The 12,466-nt window shown below is 42.8% G+C and overlaps 1 protein-coding gene across 4 annotated transcripts in view; it reads left to right on the top strand.

The window, feature by feature from the left end:
* Positions 1 to 12,377, top strand: part of zgc:109889 (wiskott-Aldrich syndrome protein family member 3) — a 35,135-nt gene extending 22,758 nt beyond the window's left edge. For 3 of the 4 annotated variants that reach the window (XM_032544290.1, XM_032544292.1, XM_032544291.1), the window contains 8 exons: positions 4,246 to 4,399; positions 6,334 to 6,451; positions 7,179 to 7,247; positions 7,717 to 7,761; positions 8,790 to 8,923; positions 9,633 to 9,932; positions 10,654 to 11,068; positions 11,707 to 12,377. In XM_032544290.1, coding sequence (XP_032400181.1) covers positions 4,246 to 4,399; positions 6,334 to 6,451; positions 7,179 to 7,247; positions 7,717 to 7,761; positions 8,790 to 8,923; positions 9,633 to 9,932; positions 10,654 to 11,020 — 1,187 coding nt within the window. In that variant the 3' untranslated portion in view covers positions 11,021 to 11,068; positions 11,707 to 12,377. The remainder of the gene's footprint in view (positions 1 to 4,245; positions 4,400 to 6,333; positions 6,452 to 7,178; positions 7,248 to 7,716; positions 7,762 to 8,789; positions 8,924 to 9,632; positions 9,933 to 10,653; positions 11,069 to 11,706) is intronic. The other variant, XM_032544293.1, reaches the window with a different exon arrangement.
* The last annotated feature ends 89 nt before the right edge of the window (positions 12,378 to 12,466 follow it).

Genomic DNA, 12,466 nt, shown 5'->3' with positions numbered 1-12,466 from the left:
CAGACACACACACACACACACACACACACACACACACACGCACACACTCTCACACACACTGTCAGGATAGGCTGTGATGATCCAGTCAGCACTTACAGGGAGGATTTCAGAGCTAAGTATGGTGGCCCCAGAGGCTCAAACTAACCTTTAATGTGAATTGTGAGCAACTTTGAGTCTAGAATTTTCCTTTTTTTCGATCTCGATTCTTTTCTCTTGTTTTTTGTCTTTCCCTCTTCACTTTCTCACTCTCCAGTCTTCTCCGTTGCCTCTATACTCCTTCTTTCCGTCTCTTCCCTCATTTTCACTTTCCTCTATCGCTGCATCATCATCTGAATTTGCGTCTTTTTTTCTCTCCCTTTTATTGTTCTCCCTCCTTCCTGTCCCCCATTCGCCTCCATGCTCTTCTCCATTTCACCACTTCCGTTTCTCTTATCATCCCCACTTCTCCCTCCTCCTTATTTCCGAAGCCCTAACTTTTTACTCTAAAATCCTCTTCTTCTTCTTCTCTCCCTTCTTCCTGCAAATTTTTCACTCCGCCTCCTCCCCCCTTCCTTCTGTATGTCTTTTGTTCCCTCTCTTCCTCTAACTCATGTTTCCTCTTCTCCATGTTTTCCTGCCTCCCTCGTTCCTGCTCTGTTTTCTCTCTCTCTCCCCCTGCTGATACTGCCTAGTCATTCTGCAGCATGGCGGCCTCAGACAGAGAGCATCAGATAGAGCTGCACAGACTGCCATGAAAAGGAAAAGCTCAGCAATCGTATCTCATCCTCCTCCTCTCTTTCTCTTTCACTCCTCCTCCCCCCGCTCACCCACTTCATTCCTTCTCTCATCCTCTGTTCATCTCCATGCCTCTTCCTCCTACACACAAGCAATTCCTCTGTCCCTCGTTTCCAACCACACAATCACTCTGTCATCTGTAGCTCTCTCGTCTCTCACGTCTCACTTTTCTCACTCTGTCTCTCTCATCCCTCACTCCTGCCTTTTCCGACTTTGTCTTTCTGTTTTCCATCTCGAAACTGGCAGGAAATTGAAAATGAGAGAGAGCGAGAGAAAAGACAGAAGTAAAGGAAGAAAAAAGAGAAATCACTGAAAGAAGATAGAAATAAAGGTGCTTTCTAAATAAATAAAGTTTAGGAATGGTCAAGAAAGGAAGAAGACAAGACAAGGAAAGGATAAAGGAAGAAAGCGGGAAGGAAGGGTAAGAAAATGTAAAGAGGGTAGAAACGAAGGAAGGAAGGAAGTGGGGGAGGTACTATTATGTGATGGTATTTGTCCAGTCAGCCAGTTACCAATTTAATCAACCTGTTTCAAGACTTCATGAACTACGTTTGTACCTAAGAATAAAGTAACTCTACTTCAATCAAAAAATGAAACTTGATTTCAATGTCAAAGCAACCTGAAGAAACCGGTTGAAAGGTTTGCATGAATGTCTATGGACTGGGGATTTTTTTGTTGCAATGTACCTTAACTTGTAGCATTTTATTAAATGAACAAATTTCACTAGAAATACTACTTTTTACAGTAACATGTAATCGTTATACAATGACCTAATGGGACAAACTGTGCTTGACATGTTACATATGGTTCAAGGAAGTCAACTACCTTTAAAAAATTACTTACTACCTACTTACTACTAACACGATGACGATAGAGAAACGACCAAGGAGCTTCTTGTTTACATTCAAAATGGCGGCCACCGAAGCGCAGCAACCGTTGAAGCTGCTTTCGCTTCTACGTCACCTGGATCGTTGGTCTGATTGGTTGAAGGACTATCCAGTTGCGTACAGAGTCATTTGAACGATGCCCATTGGTCACACCTCCTGTGCAGAGGAAATACAAAGCAGACTTCCCAGACCAATGCTCAATCTCAAATCTATTGAGCTTGGCTTTGTCTTGTGATAACCAGACTAGTAAAACGTACAAAACACTGGTTAATGTGAATGTGCTGCAGTATGAAAGAGAGATTGTACACTGCGTTTCACTTTGCATGCAGATGACTCCTGTTCACGGGAAAGGTGTTAAGTGTCAAACCCATGACACCTAAAGTAACAGAACCTCTCTTTAAAAGTGTTCATTTATTTTAAAGTATAGTGCGCAGTTTTTATCTCCTCTATGAGGAATTATAAGTAAGGAAAACAAAACTGTTGACGCGTTAACATTATACAAGCCTTCCGTGATCGCGCTGACTCGCGATGAATGTAACGGACGTTCAGAAAAATAAAAAGGTTACGCACAAAAGCTTTAATATCCCTCGTTTTACTTGGATGAATCAAAGATGTTTCCTGTAGTGTGCTACGCATCCTTCCAGACGTTAAAATGATTATTCATTTTAGGTAAATGTGGAAGTCAGAACACTGCAAACCAAACTGTTTACGACATTAATCTGGTTATTAGCAGTAATCAACATATTTGTTTGCATGTAAATTTGCAGAGGGGAAGATGAAACAATAAAATCAGAGGTGTGTGTGTGTGTGTGTGTGTGTGTGTGTGTGTGTGTGTGTGTGTGTGTGTGTGTGTGGTGTGTGTGTGTGAAAGAGAGCGGGAGAAGCTGGCGGTCTCTTTGAAGATGTGTCTGAATGAAAGTTGCATTAGCTGCTGGTTTTGTGGATTATTCATGTGGCCGCGGGGACAGAAGCTTAGGAAGGAATGATCAAACACAGAGCAGACAGGAGTGTGTGCTGACTGCAGAATCTGCGCACACAAAGATCAAACAGCCAATCGCTCTTAGGTTTTTAGGAATTTGCAGTCTGAGGTTAAACCTCGCTCCTCTTTTCTGATGTTGATAACATGCAGACACACACATATACAGGACAAAAGTCGAGTAAATTAATGGCAAGGACATATGTCAAATTGATACGGTTTAACCCTATTGTACACAGGGCCGATGTGCGCTAAACCAGCTAGTGTGTCCAGCCATCTGCTAGATCCTGGATAGCATTGCACTACTGTAACAATAAATCTTATCTGGGGGGTTAAGGGATTGACACACATACATGCAGTATGTTCTGTCTTTCACTCTCCCTTTCTCTGTGTCATAAACACACATACATACATACATACATACATACTGTCTTCTTTTAGAGGTAGAAAAGTCATGTTATCAGCTGCATACACGCGAAACATTTAAAGTACCAACAACATGCAACCTCTATAATCGCCCAGCTCGACTCCACTGTGGAGGAAGGTAAGGACAGCGCCCGTGTCAGTATGTTTATGTCGTCCAGGAGCTTTTCAAGGATAGGACAAAGGTTCTGTCATGGTATTGTGTGTGTGGGTGGGTGTGTGGTGTGGGTGTGTGTGTGGGTGTGGAAACGTTAGCAAACAATAGTGTTACATTTGTATACTCTGTTCTTGTAGTTTTTGTGTCTAGTATTTTATTTTCCGTACTTCTGCTCTTGTAAGCAATTCCCTACATTCCTAGAATGCCTTTTAAACAAAATCCACAAACCCATAAATCCATGTCTTGACAGTGCCACATTGAGTTTCTGGGACTGCACTTTTGCAGTGAAGGTGGCATCCTGTTCTGTGGGACTACATCTACTAAATTGTTAAAACCTAATTTCCTACTTTTCATTGTTTGGAAAGAAGACTAAGGAACCGTGTGTCCTGAATCTATTGCATTGGAGACATGGACAAATGAAAAATGGGTACAATAAAACAAGATTGTATATAATTTGTTTTCATGTAGTGACACAAGAACTGTTATCTCGCTGGAAATAGGAAAATAGGCATCTTCTTGCATTTTTGCGCTAAATAATCATAATAATGAATAATTACATTTCCCTGTAACAGCCTGATTTTTCAGAATGTTATAGCAGAATATCCTAAGTAACGCCACTGAATATGCAACAAATTATTCTTTGATATTATAATGAAATCTACCTAAAGTCTTTTAAAGTCTGAAGCTGACTTTGGTGGCTTAAAACGTTAAGTTAGCTTGCCGTGCCCTGGCTGATGAATACATCTGTTAAGTTCACGAACATGAGATCTTGTTGTGTTATTCACGAGCGTTAACTTTGCAGGGCTGACACCAGAGATCAGAGGGCAGGAATTAGCTGCTAAAATGACAGTCAAAGATTTACTGTAAAACAGCTGTTTTGAGGATTATGTCACCAAATACTGTAAATGATACACAGTGAATAATTCTGCCATTTTCTTTGGCCCAACTGTCAAGCTGTTTACAGTACTGTTTATGAAACATTCATTCTCTACCTTTTTTCTACTTTTTTTTTCTTTCTTTTTCTTCAGTCTCCCTGCAGGATATTAACATGAGGAAGGCCTTTAAGAGTAGCACCATCCAAGACCAGCAGGTGGTGTCGAGGACCTCCGTCCCCAACCCTGTGGTGGAGATGTACCATCGCTGTGACAAACCACCTCCGCTCAACATTCTCAGCCCCTACAGGTCAGTAGTTTAGCTCACTTGTATTACATTGGCAGTTTGAAAACCTGTTTGGTTTGCCAATGATGTGTATAAGTCATCTTTATAAAGATTTAAGGTAGTACATGTATAATTTTATCATTCAGCACATTGGGATTTAGTCATGAGCGTTGGCCCTTAACAAATTGCCCGGAGGCCTCTTTCAAACATTTTGGCAGCTAATGTGATGGATTGCTTTATGGCTCGAAACCAAAAGAGAATGTTTTTCTGCTCTAGAACGCAGAGCTAAAACTTTCAGTTTCCTGTAATTGCTTAAGTGAAGACAAAAAGAAAACCCATTTAAAAAAAAAAAAAAAAAAAAAAAAAAACAACATCCATATGTGTTTATTATGATGTCCAAATAACTTCAAATTACCAAGAACCAACTGGCAGGGATTACACAAGTCGTTTTGTGTTTGTAATGTTATAGGAAGATAATCATCGTTAGGGTTGGGTACCGAAACATGGTGCCAATAGAGAACCGGTTCCGACGTAAACGGTAGTAACGAGTCTGAATAAGAACGAACATTTTGGTTCCTCATTTCAGTGCCTGCCTTTTTTTTTTTTGCTTCAGAAGCATCGTTGCACAGGACATTATGTTCCCGTCAGCTAGTAGCTGGATTAAACACAATGGTTAAAATGCTGAGCGCTCACGTTAAGCGGGGTAAAGTGGGACTGTATTTCCCTGTAGAGGATTCCAACATCGGGACGGAACGGTCTGCAGCTGCCGTTGTCGGAAAAAACAACACAGACGGTGCGTTCACTTGAAACTCGCCAGCCTTGTGGTGCATTTTAACTTATTGTGAAATACCCTTTTCCCATCTGATGCCTTTTTTTTATCATTTACCAGCAATTCCTACTGGTTATTGTTATTACATTATTAATCAATCATTTAATTGTTACCATATGGCTTTAGCAACAAACAAGCCATTCTTTAATGTTGCCAACTGCCGTTTCGTGCTCCTTTTTAAAATTAATTAATAAATAAAAAAAATAATAATAAATAAAAAATAAATAAATAAAAAAATAAAAATAAAATAATAATATATATATATATATATTTTACATACTGTACATTTTAAATATATATTTTTCGATTCAGGCACCGTTTAGGCATTGGCACTGTTCTTAAAAGTATTGATTTAGCCCCGGGATCAGAAAAAAAACAAATAATACAAAATTCTAATCATCATTGTTTTGTCTTTTTCAAATTTGGGAGTTGATGAAATTCTTCTCCCATTTTAGCACTCAGTTAAAAAAAAAAAAAAAATGCTTTAACTATTCAGAAAGGCCAATAAAAGAACCGCTGTACGAGACCCATAAATAAAGCCAGTCAGTTATCCCATTCTAAATCACTTTTGGTTGTTGGGTTTCAACACAATCTCTGTGGTGAATAAATTACAATGAGATTGTATTGCCTGTGGTATGTGGGTCTATTAGCTACTGTTTCGCTCCATCTGCCTCTTCAAACTCTCACCCCTATTTTCCACCAGCGGCTCTCGGCTCGGCTCCACTAAAGATACTACTGTGCTATTTTGCAATTTACCTAAACAAACCCCCCAGTATATGTCTCCTGTATGACGAGCATGACACCACAGATCCTCAAAGGACAACGTCAGAAAAGAGAAGGCATGAAGTTTAACTGTGGGATTCCTGGAGTGGAAGGTGGATACCAGCTTAATGAACACGGGATTGTTCTGTAAAGCACTTGTAGAGACAATAAAATCTGTGAGTTGGGCAGCATGACGCTCCCGGTGGGTAGCAATCAGGGTCACACTTCCTTCTCCATTTTCTCTCCTTCTTGCCCTCTTGCCCTCATGACAACTGTCCACCCCGCCTATCTCCCTGCTTTGCATCAGTCCAAATGTCTGTTTCTTTTTGGCTCTTTTCACCCACTGTTTCCCCTTTCGTCCATGCAGGGATGACAAGAAGGATGCCTTGAAGTTCTACACTGACCCCTCCTACTTCTTCAACCTTTGGAAGGAGAAGATGCTGCAGGCCACCGAGGACAAACGCAAGGAGAAGAGACGGCAGAAGGTATGGATGTGTGTACGCATTAGTGTGTGCTGCTGGAGTCCATGTGTATTTGTGAGTGCCAGTTGCTGGGCATGTTTGTATGTGTGTCATTCCACACATGCTGTGGGCTGACTGATAGTGAGAGTGGGACAGTACATGTAAATAAAATTCATCTTCTGCTTTAATTTGCTAATTTGTTTTTTTCCCCTGCCTAATTGTGTATTTTCTGTATGCTGTATCTTCATTTTATGCATTCCTATTTTACTGTACTCATCATTTAGCTTTGCTTTGTTGTGTAATTGGATATTGATACAGCAGCAGGCTGGCAGGCTCATTATCCAGAGACAAATAAATGGGGAATACAACTATAAACTGTTTATATGTAGCACCATATTCATACAACGATGTAGTTACTATATGATATCACACTTCTCTCCATTAGTGCTCTTGACAGTCATTTTTCATCCCCTGAACAGCTGCTGCTGTTATGTGTTTGCTGCACTATGTCAATTTTTCTGTTCAATATAATACTGATCCCATCTTCTGTTCTCTGAAACTTGGCTGAATAGAATCCCTCTTAGAAACAAAGTAGTTGGAGAAAGGTTGGAGGCTGCAGGTGGAGGATGTCTCATCTACACTCTCCTGCTCTTTTTCCAATGTATCTATAGAGTTACCTGGCCTTCCAAGACCCACACCCCACCCTCCTCCTCCTAACGCACCAGCTTGTCTTTCTCCCATGTTTCCATAGGGCTGTCCGGCCCACCCTGACAGGCCCCACTCCAGACAGGCCCCACCCAGGAGCCCCCTGTCCATCTCTGTAAGACAACCAGACCCCTAACCTGCCTTCTCCCGCCACCCCCCCCCACTTTACCCCTACACATTAACACACATCTCACACTCCCATATTATAGAGGATGTAAGACAAATGCAGGGAAACACTAATATTGTGATTGCATTTCACTAAGCGCACACACACACACACACACACACACACACACACACACACACACACCACACACACACACACTTTCATTTCTGTTGTCTGTGTCTGTGTCTGTGTGTGTGTGTGTGTTAGCTTGCTACCTCACCCTCTTTCTAACCCTCTATGTTTGGTTCCTGTCTCGTGTTACCAGAAGTTTTGGCTCTGTTGTCCATCGTCTTTGTGTGTGTGTGTGTGTCATGGTGAAGTACCTGGTAATGGGGTCCTGTTCTCTTCCTCTGCAACAGAGAAATCAATAATGAAAGACTAACTTTCTTTCCACTCTATCTGTCTGTCTGTCTTGTAGGAGCAGCAGAAGCAGGTTGAGGACCCGGGCAGAGAGGTGAAGAAGGTCAGTGAGGATTTACACGCAGAAAACATCTATAATAACTATAAATTTCAACACCAGTTGAAGATTACCTTCTGAAACAGGCATGAACTGAGCAAAGACTTAAAATGGCAATATAGCACGAAGTTTGCAGTGACCAGTTGGTTCAGGTTATCTCATCAGGGAGCAGAGAGGCCAAATAGAGGAAGCTATCGTATTCGCTTTGTCAGGTAGCAAGCATGGATGACAAGCTAGTTTCTGGCTAGCGCAAACATTTTTTAGTTTTCTATCCACCGTAGCTCGCCATCTAGCCCCACAAGAAGGCGCTACAACACCAAGCTTCGACCACCACCTGTTTCATGATGACTTACTGGTCTGCCTAGGGCTTTAGTGTGCTTCATTATTAGCAGTTAGTACAAAGTTTTAACCTTTTATGCCTCTAGAGCACATTTCTAGATCCCAATTGATTCATCACTGCAGCAATTACAATTTTCATGTTCTAATTTTAGGGACTTTCACTACAGAAATGCTTATATATTTAAAATGCAAATTAATGTAGTTTTCATTATTACAAACATATTAACCTGACTATAGGTACATTCTTCTTTCAGAAATCTGTCCCAGTGTTACCTCCCAATAGGCGTCATGACCCTGAAGTTAAAAAGCTTTGTGTAATAGAGTTTCTTGGAATCTGTACTTCACTGACTGGCTTTGATATAGTTTGTATTTATGAAAGACGTGTTTCAAATGATGACAAATTTCAGGCTTGGAGAACAGGTGATCACTCCTAAACCATCTTCAATTAAAGTACACTATATTAAAGCATTTTACTACAGTCGAGACTGTGAGACACTCTTTGGTGCCTGTTAACACTGTCCCTTATGTCGAGTTTAGAGGTACAGCTGTGCTACTTCTCTGCTGTGGTATACTTCTTTCAGTCGAAAGCCATCACTTACATTCTTCATCATTCAAAAGACATGGTTTGTAGGAATTATTTATTTTGCTTCAGTGAAAGAATCTATACCTTTCTGCGGTTTCTACCTTTTTTAAAGGTGCGTAAGGCTCGTAACCGGCGTCAGGAGTGGAATGTCCTGGCCTACGACAAAGAGTTCAGACCAGACCCCAGGCTCACCCCTTCCCCTTACCATGGCATGTCCTCAGAAGGCTCCCTGTCTCCTGATAGCAGGTACACACACAAGCTGGTTAACTGGGCACAAACACACATGGGTATGATTATTAGGACTGGTGTTTGAGAGATGATAGAACACATTTAACTGACCCAACTGAATTCCACCATGTTCCTTAGCCTTTAAAAAGCTATATATGGTTTTGTTATACTATAAATAGTATATAATGTGCTGGTATTGTTACACAACCACTCAAAGTCTCACAAATACACACATGTAAGCGCACACCTGTGATCAGATTTAGCAGTACCAACCTACCTGCTATAAAGCTCTATGCTGCCCTCTTTTGGAGGAAATTTAGAGCACATACATTTGTTTTAAGTTTCACATAATAAAAAAAAACAGGATGTAAGGATATAGACAGCATATAAATTAAAAGCAGTGTTAAAAAAAAGGGGAAATTTAAGCCAGTTATGGTTAGGTAATATTTGTTTTGGGCATATATTGACAAAGCTGTGATTTCTACTTTGTTTTTTCTTTCTTTAATTGTAAACCCCTCTGGAGGGTCTCTTACATGTCCGATTGTATTCATGTGTTATTTGGATACCATTGACTTTTAAATAAGAAGTTGAAGCGCATAAATAATAAATGGAAGAATGTAACAAAATAGTGAAATCATAAAGAAAATAATGTACAGACTGTAACTGTAGCAATCAAGGAGAGAACCCTGTGTTACAAAGTGTCACCTGCTCATATTCCCTCCAACAGGTCAATGGCGTCTGACTCCTACCCAGCAAGCCCCAACCACCCCTCCACCCAGGCCCCCGGTGCTGTCCACCCCACCGACCACACCAGGGACCACCTCAGCGCTGCAGCCCAGACTCAGTCGCTGGATCGGGTTCTCAGGCCGCCCAACCAGCCCCCAGGTGCCGGAGGCCCCGCGCCAGCAGGCCGACACGCGGCCTCCCTGGGCAGGGCCCCATCAGGGCAGGGGGTCCAGGCTGGGGGAGATCCAACGGTTAACGGGCCGAGGCAGCAGTCAGTTAAGGATTACCGGGCCGGACACGGGTAGGTTTGCTCATTTAGACTAGGTTTTATTTCACAGAAATGTGAATTTGTCTTTCTAGCTATTTATTTGTGTGTATGTTTTATGAGGAGAGAGAGAGAGAAAGAGAGAGAGAGAGATACACAATCTTTTGTGTTGATTCTGTTTTAAAATTTGCTTTGGCCAACTGGCATCACCCCCTGTCTATATAAAATTGAAAACAAGATGGAAAAATAGCCATAAAATTCAATACTACATATTGTAAACAAAACATACATTTATATTATTATTATTATTGATATATGTCTATCCCCAGTACATGGCATCCTAGCAGCCCAGTATTCAGTTATTTTTGTTGTTGAATTCTGGGTAGTCTAGATCCTTGACCAGATTTCACTCATTTAGGCCGGATATCCGTTGGCTTGGGCTTCCTTTGTGTTGGTATTTTGAGGACTATGGTTACCTGGTCCTCAGATCTCTACAGGGTAAATCCAGACAGCTAGCTAGACTATCTGGCACCGTGGCTTTTCTCCGGTGCATAGCACCGCCCAAGGCAACTGTCATTAGTTAAAAGAAATGGTAATAAACCAGAGCACGTTTTCCTCCCATCCCCAAACGCTGTGTGAGTAACCAGACCCTCGGTCTGGCAAAGCGAGACTAACTTATAGGTTACCATGTTGTAACCCCCCCCCACCATAGCTACTGAATAAACTTTCTTCTGTCCTCTCCTTCTCCCCCCACCAGCGGCCAACCCTCCACCATCCCAGAGTACTATATCCCCCCCGCCCTCCTCCTCCCCCCCCAACCATCCCCTCGGCCCAGACGGCCTTCGACTCCACCACGGCCCCGCCCTCCGCGGCCGCCTCCGCCGTCCCCCCCACCTCCTCCACCCTCACCCGTCCCTACTCCCCTTCCCCTCCTCCTCCCCCGGCCAACTACGTGCCCTCCCCATCCCACCCTCCTTCGGGTGCACCCCCGGCCGCCCCTCCCCCTCCGCCGCCTGGAGCCCCTACAGGCTACCACGCTCACCCGTCACCGCCGCACGCCGCCGTCGGCCAGTCGGCTGTGGATGCGGCGCCCTCCACCAGGAAGTCCACCATGCTGGGGATGATCCCCATGAGCGACGCCCGCTCCGACCTGCTGGCCGCCATACGTAGAGGTAAGGGTGTCATTAGGTATGTTTTCAAAGTCAAAGATTAAGTTTATATTTAATACAGTTTGTATTACCTACTAAGATCATTATTTCTTTAAGCAAATTCTAAGCTACTACCTGCTGCCATTGCTCAGATATATTTTATATTTTAATTGTATTAAGTTCCTGTAATAAGTGATCCTATATGAAGCTGAGGTAATGTACAGTTGTGTGCCGTTTCTATAAGTTTACATTCTTATGATGATGAAGGTTTCTATTCAAGTCTAATTTGAGTGCCCTCAAACGCCTTCACACTAAAACAATCAAGTAACTCAAGTTTTAGGATTTGGTTAAAAAAATAGTTTTTGTAAAGTTTTCTGCCGTCAAAATGAAACCTCAAGATTAAAAACACTGTGCAAAAGCTGCAAGTGAACTGTACGTTCTTATGTGTATTACTTGAACATACGTTGTTTTGTATAGTTGGTATCCATGGTGATTTGTCAGTCACAATGAATAGGATATAAGGAAACCGGAAACTCAGACACCAATCTGATGACTCTGTTGTCGAGCTGTTGCCAGGACCCCCAGTACTTCATCACATACCTGCTCCCTCCCTCTCATCCTTCCCTCCCTCCCTACCTCCCCCCCTCCCTCCCCCCCTCCAGGCATCCAGCTGAGGAAGGTGCAGGAGCAGAGGGAGCAGGAGGCGAAGAGGGAGCCAGTCGGCAACGACGTGGCCACCATCCTGTCGCGCCGTATCGCCGTGGAGTACAGCGAGTCCGACGACGACTCCGAGCTGGACGAGAACGAGTGGTCTGACTAAACATTTGTCTCAAGGGTGACACAGGGCCACGGGGGGTGGGTGGGTGGGAGTAGGAGGGGGTGAAACACCGGGACACTGCGGTGGAAATGATGGGGTTTTGGTGAATGTTCAACATCTTAACAGAAAAAATTGGATTCCATCATACATTCATACATTCACACACATGCTTGCAGCCCGTCTGAACATTATGCACTTCTACAGCAACAGGTCGGCAATTTCAGCTTGCTCGGTTGCCCCTGACGACGTCTATTCTTGAGCTGAAACCTTAGAGGTTTGTGCGTGTAACGACCCAGGGTGCATGGCACAATGAACACTCAGACCATTTCAACAACCCCCCACCCGCTCATTTTTAACCACTAACGAAAAAGAAATGCGCCATACCGCTTCTCCCTCTGTTCATATTTGAGTGATGATTACGAGCAGTATTACAGGTTGTGAGCCTGTAATAACTGTTGTGAGGTGGACCCCTAGTGAGTAAGGGGTTAATGTGTTTACAAAGCACATGGTATAGCACAAGATAAAAACGAATTATAGTGCAATCTTAACTTATCTGCCAAATGTTGAGAATGGAATTCATGAAAACAAGTCAGGAAAATCAGGGA

This window comes from Etheostoma spectabile, chromosome 19 (assembly GCF_008692095.1).
Source record: "Etheostoma spectabile isolate EspeVRDwgs_2016 chromosome 19, UIUC_Espe_1.0, whole genome shotgun sequence".
NCBI classification, from domain to species: Eukaryota; Metazoa; Chordata; class Actinopteri; order Perciformes; family Percidae; genus Etheostoma; species Etheostoma spectabile.
The sequence above is the reverse complement of the archived record's forward strand: the minus strand, read 5'-3'. Positions and strand labels throughout refer to the sequence as shown.